Genomic DNA, 23273 nt, shown 5'->3' with positions numbered 1-23273 from the left:
TTACAGATGAGGAAACTGAGGCAAATAGGGTTAAGGTACTTGCCCAAAGTCACGTAGCAAGTAAGTGTCTGAGGCCAGATTTGAATTTAGGTCTTCCTGACTCCAGGCCTGGCTCTCCACTGTGCCACCTAGCTGCTTGATACTTAGTAGGTGTTTACTAAATGCTAGTGGACTTGATAAATATCTGACTGATCTTTTCGACAGATGTAATTATCATGGGGGAAGCTAGGTAGCACAGTGGATAAAGCACTGGCCCTGGATTCAGGAGGACCTGAGTTCAAATCTGGCCTCAAACACTTGACACTTACTAGCTGTGTGACCTTGGGCAAGTCACTTAACCCTCATCACCCCGCCAAAAAACAAAAACAAGCAAAAACACAGATGTAATTATCATTAAGGCAAGTGTAGACTGTGAAAGGCCTGAATTGGGGTTGGGTGGTAGGGAATACCATGGCAACAGAGACCCACAATGTAGGATAGCAAAAAGAATTTCATCAAAGTAATGGAAAAGCTAAGTGAAGGAGAGAGCTTACCCTTCTAACAGCAGGGGGAGGCCCTGACATGCTGGCAGAGTACACCAGTTATATGGGATGCACCCAGGATTATGAGTTTGACTACAGCAGAAGCCTCACTGGAGCTAGGCCAAAAGGATCCTTTTATATGAAATCGAGTTCTTTGTCAGGGATGCAGTTCACAATTGGATCTTTGTAGACCACTCATCACTCCTCAGCTTGGCACTTAGGTGTTACAACACACATGAGGGCAAAAAAAGGAATTCCAGTGGCTAGATTGAGGCACAGGTCACAACATGTCCAAAAACAAGAGACATTCTGTTCCATCTGTCTTTACATAAATAAACTCTTAAGCAGCATTCCTCATCAGGCACAGCTGGCCAAGACGTTATTAGCTGCTCTTCGTGTGGCCGAAAGAGACCTCTAAGCAAAAAGCCGGATAATGGAAGTCCCCCATGGGTGCGCTCCTGTGGCAGCCTTGTGATGTTTGCCAAACTCCCCATCTACTTCCTTTTTCTATCCATGTGGTCTGTAGTCTACACTCTAACGGCAAAATCACGTCAATTTCCCCCTCCATTGATCACCCAAGCGCTCCCTAACCATGAGTCCCACCCCGCCACATACCCCCCACACACCCTTCTTGGATTCCTCATTCTGGAAAAATGAATCTCTTTTTATGATTTCTTTTGCAACATAATTTGACAACACCTGCTCGGAATATTTCAACATGCTTCCTACCTGACCTTCCCCTGGCTCAGATATAAGAGAAATTATGACTTCATAGTCAAACTACTAAAATACAATGCAACACCTTTCCTCTTCCACTTATTCTGTTCCTTTAGCATAAGGCTCAGCTACATTCTAAACAATACAAATAAAGAATCCGGGGAATTGGTTGTATTATTTGAATTCAAGAAGCACAGCCATGTTCCATGGGAGAAATTAAACTATCAGCCAGAGGTGTGCTGGGATCAGCTCTTACTGGCTCACGAGAGCTGACTGTTAAATTTCCAGCATGAGCATTTGCACCTCATCAAGTGCTACAAATTAAAGTTTGATTTGGTGTTTTGTTCATCGTCTAAACTTAGGAAAGTTGTGGAGAAAGTGTCCGTACTACAAATTAAACTTAAAAGTGGGTCCATCTTTTTAGAAAGACAGTTGTTAAACATTTACCAGCACACCAATGATACCACAGCAGCATCTAGGAAATACTTGTAGCCCATGAAGCTGTTGCCACCGTCCAAGAGTGAGCATCAAACTGGAAGAGAGTTGTTTGTTTCTTTGTCTGGGCAATAAAGTCACTTGTCTGAATCCTCAGAGTCTCTAATTTCTTCTCAATCCAAGCCCTAGTTATCCTGTGGATAGTCAAGGTGCTTTCCAGTGTGAGCTTTCTATATCCCAGCCCCAGATTGTGTTTCCTGCCTGTCTCTCCAAGGAGAGTAAAACCATCTTCTTTTCATCTTCTCTGCATTCCATTGAGTAAAAGAACATTCCAAAACCCTAGGGCTTTTGTATTTAATTAGTTGTTCTTGATAGGTGATGCCAGGAAGCCTTCTTATTGTTGTTGTTGCTGTTGTTGTTTCTTCCTTCCAAGTTAAAGGGGGTGGAGGTAGGGGGGTATATAGTTATCAAAGATCAAATTCCTGCCAGGGAAGATTTCCCTTGAAGGTAGGCTAGCAGTCTGTCAGGTGTCATCCTGAAGAAAATTAGGAGGTGTGAAGACGAATGTTTCTGCTGTTGAGCTTGGTAAAAATACATCTCCATTACAAGCAGGTTATGACAGCCTCATAATTAAGCCCTCTGCAGTGGGTGGGTTTTATCTAGCTATTGAGAAAACTTGGTGATCAGACTGGTGTTCTGTCTCCAGATGCTCTGGGGGCCAGCCCCAATCTGGCTGTCTCCTGATGTCATGCAGAGACTTGGAATTCCCAGCTCTGAGAGGGAGAGCAGGTGGAAGTCTAGATACTTGGACATTTGCCTCTTTGAATGGCTGATCTGAGAGGTAAAGGGATTGTTTTGCTTGTCACACATCCTCCCTCTCCTCCTCATTTGGTCCAGGGTTGATGAGATTCTAGTAGTTCGTCTCAGGAAACTGACAGAGGCCCAGATAGGTCAGGCAGAGGGAGAGAAATAACCCCCTAGTAACTCAGTTGGATGCATTTCTAGGGAATAGGCCAATCTGTCAAGGCATTACCTTGGTTTTGATAAACAACCTTGCTAATTCCTTGTAGTCCTGCCCTCTCTTCAGTTTGAGAAAATTGACTTAGCCTGAGAAAAACAGGCAAGTACTGTGAATGCCTCTTTAGGCTTCTAAGAAGATTGCTGAGTCTGTCCTCCCCCAGTGACTGTGTTGAACACTGCCTGAGCAGGCCTTCATCTTGTTATTCTTCATCCCCTCATTTTTTGGTCTACGTTGTCAGAAAAAGAGGGTCCTGGGAACATAAACAGAACCCAGGGCCACTGGGGATTGGGAAACAGGCATTGTCACACATAACCAGCCTCTCAGGAATGCATATTGGACTCTCACGTATCTGTTTTTCTCCCTCTCTCACCTTGCCTCCTCTGAACTTGTATGCTGAATTCTGTATCCACTGGGGCTTTTAGTATTAAAAAAGACCATGGGTTGTTCAAATTATATCAAAATTATCTGCATCTATTTACATCGGCTGCTTTCCCAGTGGGACAATTCAGACACTGAACTCCAAGCTGAGTGTGACCCAAGCCCAGAGTGGCATTTCTGATTTTTTTTTTTAATGGTGAATCCACCCTGAACCAGATGTATGGAATGAACATCAAAAACCTGAAGCTGGGTCTGGGCTGACAATTTGTGATAAATTAGCCAATAAACTTAGTCCTTCATATTTGGGTGTTTGTGTGTGATTGTGCTCACTGCCAGCCACTGGCTTAAAATATTTAATTATGCTGAGCGAAGGACTTGAAAGTAGTCTTTCTTCCTGTGAACCTCTTGGCAGGATCCCTTGGTGGTTCAAGACATGGGTTTGAAGATATCCACAGCAGCAGCTGTGTTGGATTATTTAGAGCCATAAAGGTAGAGAAACTAGAGTTAGAAAGAACCTTCTCTCATCTTACCAATGAGGAAACTGAGGCTCAGGGAGGTAAAGGGGATGCCAAGGTTCACACGGTGAATTCTGCGGCAGATCCAGGAAGGACCTTTGTCTCCTGACTCCCAACTCAGCGGTCTTTCCACTGCACCATACTTCCTCCAAATAGCGGCATATGCCTTAAAAAAAGAAGGAAGGAAAGAAAGAAAGAAGAGGGGAGAAAAAATGGAAAGAAGGGAGGAAGGGAGAAGGGAAAGAGGGAATGAAGAGAAGAAGGGAAGAAAAAAGGAAAAAAGGAAGGGAGAAAGGTCAGGAGGGAGGGAGAGAAAAGAGAGGGAGAAAGAAAGACAGAGACAAAGAGATTAGGCACTTGGATGAGGTACTTGCTATGTACCAGGCACTGTGCTAAGTATTAAAGACACAATTAGAAAAGTAAAAGAACATTCTAATTGAGGGAGAGAACACATATAGAAGAGTTCTACCTCAGCAACCAACAGCAAAGCATTTGCACAGCTCCTGCTCTATGTTCTACATTATGCAAAGAACTGGAAATATAAAAACAAAGCATCCTTCCTGTCTTCAAGGAGGACATTATGGAGCAGCTGGTGGGAGGGGGGCCCACAAATGGCCTCATTGTAGCTGTGACACTTGGAGTCAGAGGCAGGACATGAGCTCAGGTCTTCCCGGCTTTGAGGCCAATTCTCTATTGACCATGTCATGGTATTTGCATAACGTATGTTGTTGTCGAGTCATTTTCAGTCTTGTCCAACTCTTTGTGACCCAATTTAGGGTTTTCTTGCAAAAATACTGGAGGGGTTTGCCATTTCCTCCTCCAGCTCATTTTACAGATGAGGAAACTGAGGCAAACAGCATTCAGTGACTTGCCCAGGATCACACAGCTAGTAAGTGTCTGAGGCCAGATTTGAACCCAGGAGCACGGGTCTTCCTGACTCCAGACCAGGCACTCTATCCACTGTACCACCTAGCTGCCTTAAACTAGAGAATGCGGAATGCCTTTTTTCTCCCTTTCCTTTTTTTTCATGGTGATACTTTGAGCTAGATCCATGAGCCTAGCCAGATAATGGCTCTGTATCTGCCCACCAACAAAGCACTTATGATTAGGCATTTGGGTGAAAACATGAGAACCACTTTGTTGTGATTTCAGATGGCTCCCAGTCCTTCACATAGCTAGATCAGCAGGGTTTAGGACATTTGTCCCCTTCTGTATTACTTATGCATACCTTAACATTATTTACTCAGTTGCCTGGTGTACAACAGCATGCATTATTGATAGAGAAACTTAATGTCATCTATTTAATAGGTATATCCTCTGCATTGTAAGAAAAATCTCTTTTATGATTTGTTTCTTGACATTACGTGACAGCAGAGTGTGCTCAGAATATTTCAATGTGCTTCCCACCTGACCTTCCATTGACTAAGCTGAAGAAGTAATGAACCTATAATTTGATAATTAATTTAAAAGAGTATCTTTAATTAATTGCATTTTCTCAGGCCAGTGTGGTTCTTGAGGGCTTTACACAGGTCAAGAACACAGGTACTGAACGTTTTGTTCTTTCCTTCTGTCCAAGTATGTCCACTTCCGCCTATCGTAAGTCACGGAGACTATGTCTGCCACCCACGGCCTTGTGACCGATTCAATCATGGGACTGTGATTGAGTTCTATTGTGATCCTGGTTACAGCCTCACCAGTGACTACAAGTATATCACCTGCCAGTATGGAGAATGGTTTCCTTCCTATCAAGTCTTCTGCATAAAATCAGGTAAAAAGGTTGTCAGGATTGCATTGCTTCCGGGAAACTTTTTTTTTTCTTTTCATGAAAATTATCAAATCTTTCAATCAATAAACTTTTCTGTGTGCCAGGAACTATGTTAGGCACTAAGGACACAAAAATAACAATGCAACAGACCCTGTCCTCAAGGAGCTTATGATCTATCTGGGGAATTATGAATGTGTTCTATTCAAACTGAGCCCCAAGGATATGAAGGTTGTTCTTGCTCGTTCATTTCCAGAGAGGACCAGTGATGTCACAGAGTGATGTCTTGACTTGAGCATGACTTGGATTTAAGGGAGGCAGAGTTGCAAAAAGTCGTCAGCCCCACTGTCTTCCAGTGATGGAGATCCAGTGACGAGACAAAACTCAGGACGACTAACGATGGCCCAGGATGGTATAAATAGGCCCATGAAGAAAAATATGAGAAGGCAAAATGATGCAATAGAAAGAGTACAAGATTTTGAGTTAGAGGAACCGGCTTCCAATCCTAGTTCTGCCACCTAATATCTGTGTGACTTTGGCAAAGTCATTTAACCTTCCTGGGCCTCAATTTCCCTAAATGTAAAATGAGGAAGTTGGACTAGATATCCTCTAAGGAAGGTCAATGTCAGTTCTAAATCAACAGTCCAATAATTTTTCTTTACTTAATATATTTCCTTGTAACGGATGGGGAAGATTTCCTTGCTCACTAAGGAGAGTCCTAGAGAGTCAGAAGCAACTTGGATGGAAAAAGATACGAGACTAGATTCCTATCCAAGTTATCTAGCATAGAAGTACAATGTTGTTGCTTCCTGTCTGAGTTCTGGGCAACTCTCACTTAGTAGATTCATTTTAAAATGTTATGTGGCACCTAATGTGGTGTAATATGTGCTGGATGGTTGTCAACCATTATCTCTGCAGAAGCCTAAGGGGTGTAGTAGACTTTCCATGAGCTTTTCAGTTTGTCCAATAAATCCAGCAAATGAGCACAAAGGGAACCTTTACAAACCTGCTTGTCTGTGATAGCTTTCTTGCAAATCTGGAAGGAAGTTTTACTGTATTACTGTGTTCTCTTTTGTAACAGAGCAAATTTGGCCCAATCCCCATGAGACCCTACTGACAACATGGAAAATAGTGGCGTTCACAGCGACCAGTGTCCTTCTGGTGCTGCTGTTGGTCATCCTTGCCAGAATGTTCCAGACCAAATTCAAGACACATTTCCTTCCCAGGTCAGTACCATTTGACATTCCATAGATGGTGAAGTCTGCATGCACACATGCGCACTTGTGTGCGTGCACGCGCATGTGCGCACACACACACACACACACACACACTGTCTGGTCATTCACCTAGGCACCTTGAGCCAAAAAAGAGAAGACAATGGGCTAAGTCTTTGAACAGAGCAGAGTGGACATTCTGAGTAGGGACTTGAGGGAGAGGTAGCATGGTGCAGCAGGAGAAACAACAGCTTTGATGTCAGAGGACCTGAGTTAAAATTTTGCCTGGGTCACTCACTACCTTCGAGACCATTGGTAAGTGATTTAGCCTCTGTGGGCCTCATTTCCTCATCTATAAAATGAAGGGGGTTAAATGAGATGATTCCCAAGGTCCCTTCTAGCTCTAACCCTATGAACTCTAGGAAAACTAACATGATATGATGTTGACTCACAGTCCTGGAATTGTATCACATTTGGGAGTTTAGATATTCAAGGCAAAAAATACTTTCTTCATGTTTTCTCTTCCTGCCTTGATCAAATACCCCCCAAAAAGGAGGAGTTTCCTTTGGTTGGCATCGATATCCAATAGCATTTAACTTCTTACAACTGTATAATGAACTGGAGCATTGTACAAGACAGGTCAAATATGCATAGTACCTTCCACCCGGGTAGTTTACAGATAAGGATGGACAAAATAACATAAACACACACAACGCAACACAAAAAGACCTTTGTTCCCAAAGAGAACTTGTTCCATTTTGTTGTAGTTGATTTTGTTACAAGAGATAGAAATCCAAGAAGAATTCCTGGATGTTTGATGAATATTAGAAAAGGGGAGCCTAACCTAACCTGGGCCATCTCCCAGCTCTCACTGGCTGTTTGTTTCCCCACCTAAGTAAGCCAATCATCTACGATATAGCTCTGAATGTGGAGTCAGGAAGACCCGAGTTCAAATCCCACCTCAGACAGTTATTCACTGTGTGACTCTGGGCAAGTCACTTGGTCCCAGTTTTCTTATCTGTAAAAACAGAGATTATAATAGCACCTACCTCTGAGGGTTGTTGTAAGGATAAGGAAATAAGAAAACAAGCAGGCATTAAGCTTGTACCATGTACCAGGCATTATATTAAGTACTTTACAAATGTTATTTCATTTAATCCTCACAAGAACCTTGGTAGGTAGGTTCTACCATTACCCCCATTTACAGTTAAGGAAATTGAGTCAGGAGGCAGCTAGATGGCTCAGTGGATAAAGCACCTGCCCTGGACTCAGAAGGACCTGAGTTCAAGTCCGGCCTCAGACACTTGACACTTACTAGCTGTGTGACCCTGGGTAAGTCCCTTAACCCTCATTGCCCCGCCAAAAAAGGAGACTGAGTCAGAAAGAAGTTAAGAGAAATGTCTGAGGCTGGATTCGAACTCAGGTCTTCCTGACTCTAGGATAAAATGAGCTATGATAGAATAAGATAAAGTGCTATATAAATGTTGGGGTGGGGTTGGGGGAAGGGAAGCATCCATCTTTTCTCCTTGAAACTTGAATAGAAATCCTGCCTCCTCAATCCAGTTCCCCCTAATGATCATGATATGAAAACATTGCAGTGATAGTAATAATAATGATAAAATAATAACAATTACTGACACTTAGCTGGTGTTTTAGGATTTGCAAAGCACTTCATATACATTATCTCATTTGATCCTCAAAATATCCCTTTGTGATAATTTTCTATAGGGTATTGTCCCCATTTTACAGAGTAGGAAAATGAGATTCAGGAAAACTAAATGGCTTGCTATTAATTAAATTAAATGAGACAGCTAGCTAGTCTCAGAGACAAGATTTGAACCCAGGCCTCCACTGACTCCAAGTCTATACATACCTAGCTAAAATCCAAAAGTGACGGAGAGGGCACTTAACATTGAGGTCAACATCTTCCCGTTTTATGTTTTTTTGTCTCAATCTTTTGGGGGAAGACCTCCCGGTATGGAAATTCCCCCATTATGCAGACCAGCAACTCATCTGGGCCTCTTTATTTTAAAGCCTGGGTTCTTAATCATTACTGTTTTATGGGGCCCTCTGGCAGTCTAGTGAAGACAATGGACACTTCCTCAGAATAATGTCTTTAAATGAATAAAATAATATTCATAGAATTGCCAAGGAAATCAACTGTGTGAAATACAGTTATCAAAAGGACAAGTTCACAGACCTCAGGTTAATAACTCCTATCGTAGAGTATTAGTATCGTAGAGAATTATCTGAGGTATTGAGGTTAGGAGATCTGTTTGTGTTCTCACACACCAGTAAGTATCTGAGGCAGGATTTGAACTCAGGGAGATAAGTCTTCCTGACTCCAGGTCCAGCACCTTCTGCACTGTACCACCTAGCTGATTCCAGACTGGCCTTCTATGTAATATACCATGCTACCTCTCTCCTGTTATATATAGTTGTCTCCTCCCACTCTCTTCCTTCTTCTTCTTTTATGTTTCTCTTCCGCTCTCCCTTTACATCTTCCCTCTTATTTCTCCCTTTACATAATATAATCAGGGAAAAATTATTATTGCTTCAATAATAGCTCAGGATTCAACTGTTAAATTCATAGTACTGTCAGTTCATACTATTGACCTCCATGTAAGTCCAAATTCCTCTGCCTCCCACCTAATGCCTATAATACAGTGAAATTCCTAGTAATACACCAACAACCAGGAATTTGTTTCCCAGTAGATTCCTATCAAAGACCCACGGATACCTTTGAAAAGAAATCATTCACTGGAGGAGGGCAGTGTCACAATTTGTCATGACCTTCCTCTCCAAGGGAGGTTGGCTATGGCATTTTTGGCTCACCTAAGTGAAGGGAAAAGGAAAACTTTTTAAGGCCTTCTACCAAGCAGTTTTCTCTTTTCTCCCACTATTTCCTTGTTTATTTTTCTTTTCATTTGAAGCCAACTTCTTCCCTCTCTCACTTGGGATTATGCCCTTCTCACTGGTCATCCCTTCCAACTATAAAGGTCTTCTCACCCAAGGAAGCCAAGCACCCTTTTGTTTCTCTCTTCAAAAGGAATTTCCCTTCCTCCATGAAGCCCTTCCCAGGCCACACCACCTCTTGCCTGCCACCTTTACTATATCCCAACTTATCAACATGGTCAGATTTCATACAACAAGCCGAAAGGGATTTCTTCAACACTTAACTATATAACCAACAGTGTGCTAGGTATTGGAGAGATCAAAGAGAATGAAAGAAGTCAGTTTCTCTCTTTGAGAAACTTGTCATCAAATAGAAAAGGTGAGGCATACCTCCAAAAAGCAGTGAGAACAAAGAAAAATACAATTTGATCAATTGATTTAGTCAAGTCTGAAATTGTGGACCACAAGTGCCTTGGGAGGTCCAGAAACACCTTAGAATAATAGGATAATAGATTTAGAGATGAAAGGGACCTTACAGATCCCTATAAATAGGCCATCTAGTTATCTGTTTCAACATTGTATAGATAAGGAAATTGAGGCCTCATCTGAGTAGTAAGGGTCTGATCAGAGGTCCTCTGATTTCATATCCAATGTTCTTTGTATTAAATCCTTTAAAATACTTGAACTCAGGGGCAGCTAGGTGGTGCAGTGGATAGAGCACTGGTCCTGGATTCAGAAGGACCTGAGTTCAAATCCAGCCTCAGACACTTGACACTTACTAGCTGTGTGATCTTGGGCAAGTCACTTAACCCTCATTGCCCCCCCACACACACACACACAAAATAAAATAAAATACTCTAACTCATAGGATATAGACTATTTCCTTATGCATATATGTAAGTAGAGAAGGAAGGAGGAAGGAGAGGGAAGATACAAAGGGAGAGAGAAGTGAAAAGGAGAGGAGAGAGGAGGAGACAACCATTTACTTTCTTATATCTCTTCTAATAGAGACTTTTTTCCCTCTAAGCTTTGGCCAGATGCTCTTCAAAGTCTTAAAAATGACCCTACATGGGGCAGCTAGGTGGCACAGTGGATAAAGCACTGGCCCTGGATTCAGGAGTACCTGAGTTCAAATCCAGCCTCAGACACTTGACACTTACTAGCTGCGTGACCCTGGGCAAGTCACTTAACCCCCATTGCCCCGCAAAAACAAACAAACAAACAAAACCAAAAATGACCCTACAAAGTTTCCCAGTCACCACAGACCTGATTCTTGGCTTCAAAGACCTGGCTTTTTTAAGGATTCGACATGGGAAAGGCCAGTTAATGTGAGGCTGTTCCTTCATTCTGTTAAGCCTGGGGTTTTTTCCCCCACAAGATGGTGCAGAAATGTTATCCCTCCCAATGTGAAATACCCCAAGCACTGGGACCACTGTGGTCAGCCCTGGCTTATTTAGAGGCTGATTATCTAGCTGACTTCCCCCACCCCCTTCTTGCCTGCTACTCTCTGACCTTCTGGCTACTTCACTGATCACTGATTTTCCCCAGAGATTGAAGACAGAAATAGGAAGAAATGAAAATCAAATAAGTTTCCATCATTAGCAATTCTGCTTTGGTTTTCTGAGTTTGTGTGTATGTGTGTGAGAGAGATTTGGAGTTGTTTGCTTGTTTGAGGTTTTTAGTAGGGTAGGGGAAAATACAGTTCTGTTGTTTTTAGGTAGGGAACTGATGGGGGAAAAGAGAGAGAGAGAGAGAGAGAGAGAGAGAGAGAATCAATAAGCATTTATTAACTAGCTATGTACCAGGCGCTGTCCTAGGTGCTGGAAAAAAAAGCAAAAGACAGTCTCTGCTCACAAAAGCTCACAAGAAGGAGACAGCACACAGCTATGTCCACCAACCAGAGGAAAGCGAAAGGAACAATGAGAGAGACAATTATTAGGGAACAGACAACAGGAATGAACTCTGATGAGATAGCACTTTCTCAATCTGGAAGTCAGACTAAAGAGACGGAGGCTGCATTCTAGTATTTGGGTGGGATTCCCCCTCGCTGTTTCTGCCACCTGACTTGCAAACAGGTCAAGCTATGAGTAAGGATAGAGGAATTGAGGACCACTAGATTTGACTCTCATGTGAACCTACATGCAACTGCACTGTCTCCCAGCTTGTAGTTCTGATCACGTTGTAAGAGTTGGAAACAATAATAATGACTCCATATCTCTGCCATTAAGGCCATGTTGTTTAATTGTTTCAGTCGTGTCTCTTTGTGGCCCCTTTTGAGATTTTCTTGGCTAAGATACTGGTATGGTTTGCCATTGCCTTCTCTGCCTCAGTTTCCTCACCTGTAAAATGAGCTAAACAGAGTTAAGTGACTTGCCCAGGGTCATACAGCTAGCAAAGTGTCTGAGGACAGATTTGAACTCAAGAAGATGAATCTTCCTGACTTCAGCCTGGCACTATCTACTGTAACACCTAGCTGTCCTATTAAAGCCATAAGACACTCTATATCTCTGTCATTAAATATTTCCTATGGGGCTTGATTCCACATCAGAAACTTCTTTATGTGTGTATGGAAATCCAGTTGGACTAACACCTTATTGGATTGTAAATTCCTTGAGGGCAGAGGCTGTCTTCCCTCTTTTTGTATCCCTAGCACTTAGCACAATGCCTGGCATACTGTAGTCATTAAATAAATGTTTATTGATTGACTGATTATTAGTGATTTCTACCTTGAGGGGTAGGATCAAGATTCTTCAACCCTAGACCCATGACTAGAATATGTTTCTCAAAAGGGATACAGTATTCAAAAGAAATAGAATGGGGGCAGCTAGGAGGTAAAGTGGCCCTGGATCCAGGAGGACCTGAGTTCAAATCTGGCCTCAGACACTTGACACTTACTAGCTGTGTGACCCTGGGCAAGTCACTTAACTCCCATTGCCCTGCAAAAAAGAAAAGAAATAGAATGAAACTTGGTAGGGATAAATGCTAAGTCTCACATTTGGGTTCAGAAAATCAGTTTCACAAGTGCATGATATCTAACTCAGGTTTGACAAAAGGAAGGATTTCCTAACAACTAGAGCTACAACAAAATAAAATGGGCTGCTTCTGGGCCCTGGGTAGGGTAGTAAAAGTTCTCTCACTAGAGGCCTTTATGGAAAGCTGGATGATTGCTTTTCAGATAATAGAAAGGATCCTTGTTAGAAGGTGTGATGTTTAAAATCTATGTTGTGTGATCGCCTTAAATTAGAAGCTTTAGCACCAGTCTTTGGGCATTAAACATTTATTAAAGCATACAGGTATTAACATGGAGTTCAGAAAGTTAAGAAAAGGCCTATCTAGCCTAGAGTTCCAGCCTGGTTGGGTTCTTCCTCAAGTCCTCCACCACGAGCCTGCTTTAATCAGGAACTCTCCAGCAAGCTGATTGTGGAAGCTTTTTATAGGTCTGGAACAGAGGCGGTCCTTACACAGTGCTTCAAGCTGATTGGTTGGCATCATCCAAAGCCATTGGTTTTGAAGATGTTCTCAAGTTGAGTTCACAGTCTAGCTTCTGAGTACAATACCTTCTTAAGGGCTAGCCAGGTGTGATTACAATCCAGTTAACTTGAAGTAGACTAATCAGCAGTCAATCACTCTCACTTGATTCAATCAGTCTAGATTAATCTCCAGGTGGGTCTTTGAGTATCTGCTAAATCCCATTATTTCATCACAAAGGGAATTCATACCTTAATTAATATAAATAATGTAATATATAAATAATTTTTAAAGTAGCCTTGGAGATTCCTCCTAACTCTGTAATTCCTATTCTTTAATTAAATAATTTTTTCATTATTATTCATGGATATCGGTTTCCTTTAATAGCCCTCTCCTCTCATACCAGAAATAAAGAAAAGGTCATTCTATCCTCCTTTTTTCCCTAATATGTTTCTGGAAACTATATCAGAAAACGAAACAAAGGAAAAGGTATGCTATTATTTTCCATTATTTTCTGGCAATCCTGTAAGTAGATTTGTAGAATACAAGTGAAAAACATGTAGTTACTCATTTCGCCACCAGAGGGCAGGGCAACATAATTGGTAAAGGGAAGTATTGCCTAAATTGCCTTAGACTTGTTTTTGAGACCTACTGGAGGTTCACAAATTAGTGGATTGATCATTTGCCAATATGATATGATTGATTATCGAAATGAAAAGTAACAAAAATAGGAAAAACTACTCATATTTCCCTATTAGTAGATTCCCACAGACCGTAATTATAAGATTTAGAGCTGGAAGAGACCTTGCAGAACATTTAGTCCAAGCCCTTAATTCGGTAGATGAACAAAAAAGCCATGATGTGCTTAAAGCTGTGCAGTAAATAGCAGAGACAGGGTTCGAACTCAGATCCTCAGACTCCCAATCCGGTGTTCTTCCCACTACATCATACTTAGAGATCTTCTCCCCTAGAGTCAAAGAAGGACTAAGGAAGAGGCCAGCATGGAGGGGAATCATGACCAGAGCTAGTCAATTGTGTAAGACAGACTGAGCAACAATGGGAGAAAAAAACTGTATTCCTTCTTGGAAAGCAACAGATGGATGACACCATCTGCAGCTGGGGAACTTATTTCTTTTATGCCTCCATAAACAACAAGCATTTATTGGAGCATCTACAGAATCCAAGACACTGGCTGTTATAAGCACTGGAACTACAAAACTAAAATAAATCATTCTTTTCTTTGAGGAGCTTACATTCTATTGGGAGAGGCAGCCTTTTATGTATAAAGGCAAAGAAACTAGGTGGCCCAATGGAGAGTATTAGATCTGGCATCAGGAATTCTCATCTCTTTGAGTTCAAATATGGTCTCAGACAGTTACTAGCTGGGTGACCCTGGACAAGTCACTTAGCTGCTGTTTGCCTCAGGTTCCTCATCCCTAAAATGAGCTAGAAAAGGAAATGGCAAAACAGTTCCAGGATCTTTGCCAAGAAAACTCCAAATGGGATCACAAAGAGTGAGACACAACTAAACAACAACCAATTTGGAGATATGCGTTCACGTCATTTGTTTTAGACCTAAGAAATTCTTCAAAATTTTAGCTTAACAGATTCCCACCGACCTGTGAGTGGGCAAGATTTGAAAATGGTAAGATCATTGGATCGTAGCACTGAGGCTAGAAGGGACCTTAGCAGCCATCGAGTCCAACTGTCCCGTTTTATAAATTAGGGAAATGATGATAATATCCTTCCTCAAGGAGGTTGGGAGCAGGCAGCCTGATGAAATAGTTACAGCTTACATTTATGGAGCCCTTTAAGACTTACAAATCATTTTACTGACCTCGTTTTATTTGATCCTTGCAACAATATCTTGAGGGAAACATTACAGGGGTTACTGTTCCCATTTGGACAAATAAGGTGACTAAAGCTCAGTGGTGCCTCACCTCCATAGTTCTATCATTAATAATGAGATAATAATGAGACTAAATGAGACATCGTATATCGAGTGCTTTGCAATTTGCTGTACAAATCCAAGTTATTTATTATTGCTGTGTCAAAGGTGGGATTTGAACTCAGGCCTCATGTCTGCTTCCCTCCAGAAGGCATTTCAGATGTCAGAGTCACTAATCTGTTTGTTTTTGATCTAGGGGCCTCTCAGGGAGTTCGAGCAGTGACCCTGACTTTGTGGTGGTGGATGGGGTACCCGTCATGTTGCCTTCCTATGATGAAGCTGTGAGCAGCAGCTTGAACACTTTAGCCCCAGGATACTTGTCCTCTGTAGGCCAGGGCTGCCCCATGCCAGCAGAGGATCAGAGCCCACCAGCATACCCTGGTTCAGGGGACATGGACACATTGCCGGGGGAGGGGGAAACCTGTGACAGCATAACAGGCCCTTCAGAGCTGCTGCAGAGTTTGTACTCGCCATCCATGTGCCAAGCAGGAGCACGGCCTGTTCCGGAAAGAACCACCGATGCAGTGGACGGCGTCACTGTAGAGGAAGTATCCACCAGCCCAAGCGTCGATATTGCTGATGGTAAACTTTTTCTCTGTAGTATGAGCCAGCCTTACAAAATTCAACCCATTTAAAAAAAACAAAACAAAACAAAAACCCAACCATTCTTCCTTGCATAGCCTACCCTGCCCCAAAGTGCAATACCCCAAATCAGGCTGCTTCCCACCCACTCAGCACAAATTGTTTCTCTCGGAGTACAGTGGAAAGACTAATTATGATGATGAATGATTCTCATCACCTCACAAATAAGCCAATTAGCTAAGTTTTCAGGAGCGATAGAAGAATGCCAAACAGTTCAGGGCAGAAGGTTTGGAGTTGGGTCTATTTGGTCTTTGGGTATAAAGCTTAGATTATTATGTTTTTTAAAACATTCTAAAAACTTCATTAAAATATTGCTTGGGAAAAGAATGGTATGCCTTTGTGTCAGGGGAGAGGAAAACACAGGAGTGTGTTACGAATACATAATGGATATGTATCCCTACAATATTTCCATAGAAGAGGGATGGGGCAGTGACTGGGCCTATGATTTCATTGGTCATGGGATGTCCCAGAGTTCCATGTTTGGTGCAATGGCTCACTCAAAGCCTGAGGGTTCAAATGAGCAATCCATTTAATAAAGATATATTTGAATACCCCTTCCCCCAGGTATGATGATTTAACGAGGCAATCAAAATGAAGTTCAAGAAGATAAAGGCAGACAAAAGCCATGGGCAAGGAGGTCCCCTGGGGTCTCAGGTGCTCTTGCCAACATTCTAAAAACCGCTTTCATATTCTTCTTGCCCATAGGGCCCACAGCTGGGTCCCAGATCAACCCACTTGGGGCAAAGTTAACTCCAACCGCCCCCCGTCCTCGCCATAGCTTCTTTGCTCACGACAGTTCCAGCTGGCAATGTGGGAATGTGGGGTGTTTAATTCATGCCTCTCCCCAGTTCCACCGGTATCCTGGCGGACCACAAGGGAGCTCCCAGTGAGAGACTTCCCCTACCAATGCAGGTCAGCACCTTCTCTGAAACTTACAGTCTTGGAGAGTTGCCAGGAGCCCTGGTTGCCCAGGGTCACCCGGCCAATCTGTGTCAAGTATGGGAACCCAAATCTATCCGGCTGGCTAGGCCAAAATGTCTCTCTCATGAAACTGTTTTACATTTCGTAGAATGCGAAGAATAATTTAAAGCCATATGTGTTTGTGTCATGGCTAAAAGACTGAGCATTGGTTAATAGTAAAAACGAAGTGGCATAATGAATATATTCACAGAATTTTCCAATTTTAGAGCTGAAAGGAACATTAGGAACCATCCAGTCCAACTCTTATAGGATCGCAGATGATGGGCTGGAAAGTATCACCTAGTTGAGTGGTGAAAAAATTCAAATAGAAAGGAATCCTTGCCTACCTTACATTGACTTAGAAAACCACAAATTAACATCTTCTATGTTGTATTAATATTTTATTGATTTTTTTGTTGTTAAACATGTTGGGCTGGGCAGCTAGGTGGCACAGTAGATAAAGCACCAGCCCTGGAGTCAGGAGGACCTTGGTTCAAATCCAGCCTCAGAGGGTAGATGTGTGACCCTGGACAAGTCACCCCTATTGCCTCAAAAACAAGCAAAAAAATATCCCAATTACATTGCAATCTGGCTTCAGCAATACTGAAGGGTTTTGCTGCCAGGACCAGTGGGAGTTTGACACCGCTGATCTAGTCCAACCCCTTTATTTTACAGATGATACAGTTGAATGTCCAAGAGGTTAAGTGACTTGTTGAGGTCTCACAGCAAGTTAATGATAGAGATGGGACTAGAACTCAGGTCTCTTGACTCCCAGCCCCATAATCTTTCCCACCGAAATTTATTGAATAATTATCTATCAAAAGTTATTATTTCCTTACTTTCAGCTTGTCCTTCCATGCCTCACTAAGGTCCTGCTCTAATGCTTTATGATGGTGTGGCTATAAACCTGGATAATCAAAAGCTCTGGCGGGTCATAACAAGCTAGGAAGGCTTCTGTAATCGGCAGTGCTAAGTTCAATGAAGTGTATCACCAGGAGGTTGGCTACCAGCTAACTAGTTGTTTGGGGAGGGGGGCAGGGTTTGGTCACAGAAACTCAGGAAGAATCTGATCTCTTTTGCTCATGGGAATACCCATACTAATGAAATTGTAGCTATTTAAAACACTAGGTCCTTTCAAAATGAAAATCAACAGTACCCAAGTCAATCAATTAACAAGGAATTATTAAGCCAGTGAAAATGGATCTAGACTTTCCAAGCATGTTTGAATTATATTTCCTAGCAGGGACTAGGCCAACATTTTTTATGGGCTGTCATCTGCTATCAAAGCATAGGTAATAAAGCCAACAGGTGATTACCCTTTACAATAGAAAAATAAACAAGGCCCTGATTTATAACACATGTAATCGATTGTCACCTCTATAGGACCTGGTCTGCACCTTGCAAAGAAGGCCAACGAGATAAAGTTATATCACAGAAATATACACATATTCTCCTAGCCTAACAAGACTGGGAACGGGAGAGAAGGGAATAGCTGGGATATGGAGAGGGAAGGGACAGGGGAAAAAAGATGTGTTAATATCTGGGGAAGGAGAAAACACAAGTAGAAAAGGCATAACATTTTTGCTTATAAGTTTTGGAAGAAATTAGCTTGGTTGTTTCTTATGCTTCTGAATGATTGGGAGAAGGTATGTACCTTTATGAGATCCTAGATTTAAAGCTGGTAGGTACATTAGATGTCATCCAGCTCTCTTCCCTCTTTTTTGCAGATGTAGAAAGTGAGGCCCACAGAGGCCAAGTGGTTTGTCTAAGGTCACATAGGTAGTAAAGAGCATAGCTAAGATGTGAACCCAGGTCCTCTGACTCAGAATCTAGGGGAGGGGCAACTAGGTGGCGCAGCGGATAGAGCACCGTCCCTTGAGTCAGGAGGACCTGAGTTCAAATCCGGCCTAAGACACTTAACACTTACTAGCTGTGTGACCCTGGGCAAGTCACTTAACCCCAATTGCCTCACCAAAAAAATAAGAAAGAAAGAAAAGAAAATCTAGGGGAGTTCTCACTGTACCACAATACCTTTCAGTTCTTCAGGGATCATGAATTCACCATCTCAAACTGGTGCAGATTCCACGCCTGAAAATAAACAATGCAAGAAACATTGAGTAAATACTTTCTGTGTGCAAGGTATCATGCCAGGCACCTGAATTACAAAAACAACAAAGTGAAATAGTCCCTGCTCTCAATGAGCTTCCATTCTACTGGAGGGATACAACAGTTACAGAGATAAGTAAATAAAATAATCTGAGGGAGGAAATGGAACTAGGGAGATAAAGAGATGCTTCACAGTAGGAGGTGCTTGAGTTTTAAAGGAAAGGTAGGATTCTATTGGGAAGAGATAGGGAGGGAGGGAATTCTAGGAATAGGGGAAAGTCTGTACCTAGGCATGGAGTCAGGGGATCGAATGACAAATTAAGGGACCACCAAGAAGGCCACTTGGTTGGAACATTGAAAGTATAAAAGGAAATAATGTGAAATAATTCTAGAAAAGTAGGCTAAAGCCAAACCGTCATCATCTTAGTAGGCGATTCTTCATGAGTCACTATGACCAAAATAATTTGTTCCTTGGTGGTCAGACTTGTCATGATTTTCTTCTTCAATATCATATAGCCTAGGGGCAGCTAGGTGATGCAGTGGACATAGCATCGACCCTGGATTCAGGAGGACCTGGGTTTGAATCCAACCTCAGACACTTGACACTTACTAGCTGTGTGATCCTGGGCAAGTCACTTAACTTTCATTGCCCCACAAAAAAAAAGAAATCACATAGCCTAGTCCTCAGAGGAAAATGGGCTAATTTGTTCACTGGACCTGTATTCAGTCTGTCCAGTTTGATGGATACTGTTGACTTGGCTGTTAAAAGCATAGAGTCACTTCCCTGCTTTAATGAAGTGTCAGAGTAGGCTTTTAGTAGACATTGAAAGGGGCCGTTTTCTTTTCTTCTTGTGGAGGGATCTAGACCCATGATTTCATGGGCTTAAGGGATATTCCAGTGTGGAATCTCTCTCCACTGATGCAGATAGGTCGCTTATCTACAATGTAAAGATTTAGAGAGCTGCCCAGGACACTCAGAAGTGAAGTGACATGCCCAAGGCCACATGGATAGTATGTGTCAGAGGCAGCAGTTAAACCTAGGTCTTTCTGACCCCAAGACCAGGCTTCTATCCACTAAACTCCACTGTCTTTCTAAGGGAAGGGGGACCATCAGTCTTATAGGAATCTCTTTTACTCTTCCTATGAGCAATAACTTATCATCATAAGACTCAGAGACTTCAAGGACTCCTTAAAGAGGACAACACTGCATTTTACAGATTGAGGTAATTGAATTAAATGACTTGCCCAAGGTCACCCAGCTGAATAAGCAAAGAAACTTGATTGGCAAGCCTATCTCCTAATAATACCCCAGTATGGCATTCTTGGTGGATAGGTTATTTTGAATAACATATCCTCAAACTGGGTATCACATAGCCTTTCGGTTCAGTTGACTACTTGAGCAGATGGCAAAATGTAATGAATTCTTCAGATGAATGAACAGCCTGTAAGGTGACAATGTTTCCCTTTGGGCAGAAGAAATGTGAGTGTTCCTTTTCAGCTCTAAAATTCCATGATAGGGTAGGTCTAGGTCAGGGGTTCTTAACTGGTTTTTTTTTTGGTCGTGAACCCCTCTGGTCTGGCCTACAGACCCCTTCTTGGAATAATGTTGCTAAACACATAAAATAAAATACAAGGGATTATAAAGGAAACAATTTATATTGACATACAGTTAGAAAAATATCTTTCCACCCAATGTCATGGATCCCCTGGAATCTTTCCATGGGGATCCATGGGGATCCATGAACCTCAAATTAAAAATCCCTGGTCTAGTTGGTCACACATTGAAATGCTGAGTTTTATATATATATATATATATATATATATGTATGTATGTATGTATGTATGTATGTATATATATAATTTGTGGTGAAAACATTTTGACAAATACAGGAGAAGGGAGGGATGGGATTTCAATACCCATTGACTCTAAAATTAATCTTGAGTAATTGGTTTTAATGATTTTAATAATTGCTGATTCATTGTGCCATTTTTAACTGCACAACTCTGTATGTTTTGTTTTGTTTTTGCAGAAATCCCACTGATGGAAGAAGACCCTTAGCCTGGTCAAAATGTTTATTATTCGATCTCACCTTTGGGAGAAGAAATCATGCACTCTAGCGGGTGGGGGTGTAAATGGAGAGATTTCTGGGGCTTGAGCAGAGATCTTTGTTTTTCCTGTTTATCTTCAAGGCAACAGCACATGACTTTGTGCACCTCGGATACAGCAGTGGGGTTGCCTAGCTCAACAGTGGTGGTTCTTCCACATGAGATTTGGGGATTTTTGCCAATGCCAATAGTCCAAGATGGAAAGGGGGAACCCTTGCAAGTCCTTGGATTAATATAATTGATGTATCTCCATGTTGAGGGAAATTGAACAACTCCATACAAATCCTACTGAATTACACATCCCATTGAATTATTGTTATGAGTAATATCTGCCTCCTCTGAAAGCATGTCATACTATGTAAATTTGCTTCTAAAACCTGCTTTGTACAATCTCTGGATTCCAGTTTAGGCTGAATCAGTCTAAGGAAAAAGAATCTGTGTTGGGCAACTGAAAGCAGAACTGCTCCCCTTTCCACATTCAGAAAGAAATGGGTTTCCAAAGGGAGTATTTTTCCTTGACTCTTGGACAGTTTTCTTCATTGTGGATATCTGTCCCAAGTAAGGCTGAAGATAAAAATGATGTTCAGTAATTTGGATGTGGCAAATTAATCGCCAGCCACCCCAAACTCTTAAAAGAAAGACTTGCAGCCAGACTGGGCTCTCTGGAGATCTCTTTATTCTGTAGGTGAAGTAGGCCTTCTGTCCTCTAGACCATCCAAGGTGAAGTGTTGGTATTTATATTTAGGGAACACTAATATGAATCCATTGCATTTGCTCAACCCTGTTATTTTCCAGTTGGCCAAAAAGTGTTAGAATACCAGTCTTATGAGGGAGGAAGTATTCAAAAGGATGCTTTGTTGCAACGTTTTTTAAAGAAAAAAAATATCCTTTACCTGTTGTTTGTATTTTTGTGAGTCACTCACTAGCTTATCTCCTGTTGGGCGTCACACTATTTAATTGTTTGTCCCCCTCACCCCAAGCCTACCACAGCCTCATTTCCTGAAACAGAAATGATTTAAGGAGAAAGAAGAAAGTTCCTGAGTTGAAGGCATTTTTCTTAATGCAAAGGGTTGGAATTTTTCTGGTTCTCAGCAAAACATCTGCAAGACAATCTTCTGGCATCTCTGGTCTCACTCTGGGAAGCAGCCTCCACTCTTGAGGCTGAGGGCATCCACCATGTGTACTAACCCTTGAGTTGCTCCAATGGATAGTTTAAAAATAATGAGTGATGGGGGCAGCTAGGTGGTGCAGCGGATAAAAGCACAGGCCCTGGATTCAGAAGGACCTGACTTCAAATCCAGCCTCAGACACTTGAGACTTACTAGCTGTGTGACCTTGGGCACTTAACCCTCATTGTCCCCCTCGCCCCCAAAAAAGAGTGATGAAGCAAGATCCATGAGTCTGACAGTATCTCATCAAGTACAGGATGATGGGGGCTGGGAGGAGGGAGTTGGGGAAAGTGCTGATTTCTTTTTCTCTTCTGGGTTCCAGACAAATTAAAACCAAAGTCCAATCCCTGAAGGAGCTGCTCCAGTGTGGCAATGATAGCAAAAAATTTTGATGAAATCCCAGGGATTTTTTTTTTTAAGTAGACTGGTTAAAATTAAGAAAACAACAATGCTTTGAGGACTCTCACAGGAAGATGATGTAGGGAGAAGAGGGAAGGAGTGCCTGGAAATAAAAGCAAGATTAAGGAATTAAGCACATTTTTGATTGAACATAATCTCTTTCCTTTCTTGCATCTTACAGTGTTAAACTCTACAGTGTGTTTCTTCTTAAAATTTTATTTAAAATTTTTAATTATTTCTTAAAATATTTTCATTACATATTTAATACTTTATTTTCCCCAACTACATGTAAAAGTAACTTTTAATATTCTTTGGGGCTTTGGAGGGGATTGTTGTTGGGTTTTTGTTTAGTTTTGTTTTGTTTTTAGTGGGGCAAGGAGTATTAAGTGACTTGCCCAGGGTCACAAAGCTAGTAAGTATCATGTGTCTGAGACTGGATTTGAACTCAGGTCCTCCTGAATCCAGGGCCTGTGATTTATCCACTGCACCACCTAGCTGCCCCCTTTAATTTTTTTTTTTAATTTGGTTCCAAATTCTCTCCCTCCCTTGCTTCCTCATTGAGAAGGCATTCAATTTGATATAGGTTACACAAGTGCAGTCATGCAAAACATTTCTGTCATATTCTACAACTTGTTTCTCACCTCACTCAGAAAGCACTAGATGGTCTCAAGCAGAGACTCCTTCATTTCACTAACTACAGCCTTTTTACAGAAGTCCACATAAGAGAAATATAGTTAGGGGCAGCTAGGTGGCGCAGTGGATAGAGCACCAGCCCTGGATTCAGGAGGACCTGAGTTCAAATCCGGCCTCAGACACTTAACACTTACTAGCTGTGTGACCCTAGGCAAGTCACTTAACCCCAATTGCCTCACCAAAAAAAAAAAATTAAGAGAAATATTGTTTATGTTTGCCAGAGGTATGGGATTGAAGCATCCCTGGCCAGAAACAAATTTGCCAGGCAAAATCAGCATGTGGCATGGAACTCCCAATGAGAAAGCCAAGGAAGTCTGGGCAATG

General features: G+C 41.9%; 1 protein-coding gene across 7 annotated transcripts in view; it reads left to right on the top strand.

Moving 5' to 3' along the window:
- The window catches only part of SUSD4 (sushi domain containing 4), a 234283-nt gene extending 212698 nt beyond the window's left edge, over nt 1-21585 (top strand). For 6 of the 7 annotated variants that reach the window (XM_044004309.1, XM_044004311.1, XM_044004304.1 and 3 more), the window contains 5 exons: nt 5164-5355; nt 6431-6575; nt 15071-15456; nt 16222-16428; nt 20613-21585. In XM_044004309.1, the coding sequence (XP_043860244.1) occupies nt 5164-5355; nt 6431-6575; nt 15071-15456; nt 16222-16406 (908 nt within the window). In that variant the 3' untranslated portion in view covers nt 16407-16428; nt 20613-21585. The remainder of the gene's footprint in view (nt 1-5163; nt 5356-6430; nt 6576-15070; nt 15457-16221; nt 16429-20612) is intronic. The other variant, XM_044004310.1, reaches the window with a different exon arrangement.
- Nucleotides 21586-23273: the final 1688 nt, after the last annotated feature.

The sequence above is a fragment of the Dromiciops gliroides genome, chromosome 4 (assembly GCF_019393635.1).
Source record: "Dromiciops gliroides isolate mDroGli1 chromosome 4, mDroGli1.pri, whole genome shotgun sequence".
In the NCBI taxonomy this organism is placed as follows: Eukaryota; Metazoa; Chordata; class Mammalia; order Microbiotheria; family Microbiotheriidae; genus Dromiciops; species Dromiciops gliroides.
The sequence above is the reverse complement of the archived record's forward strand: the minus strand, read 5'-3'. Positions and strand labels throughout refer to the sequence as shown.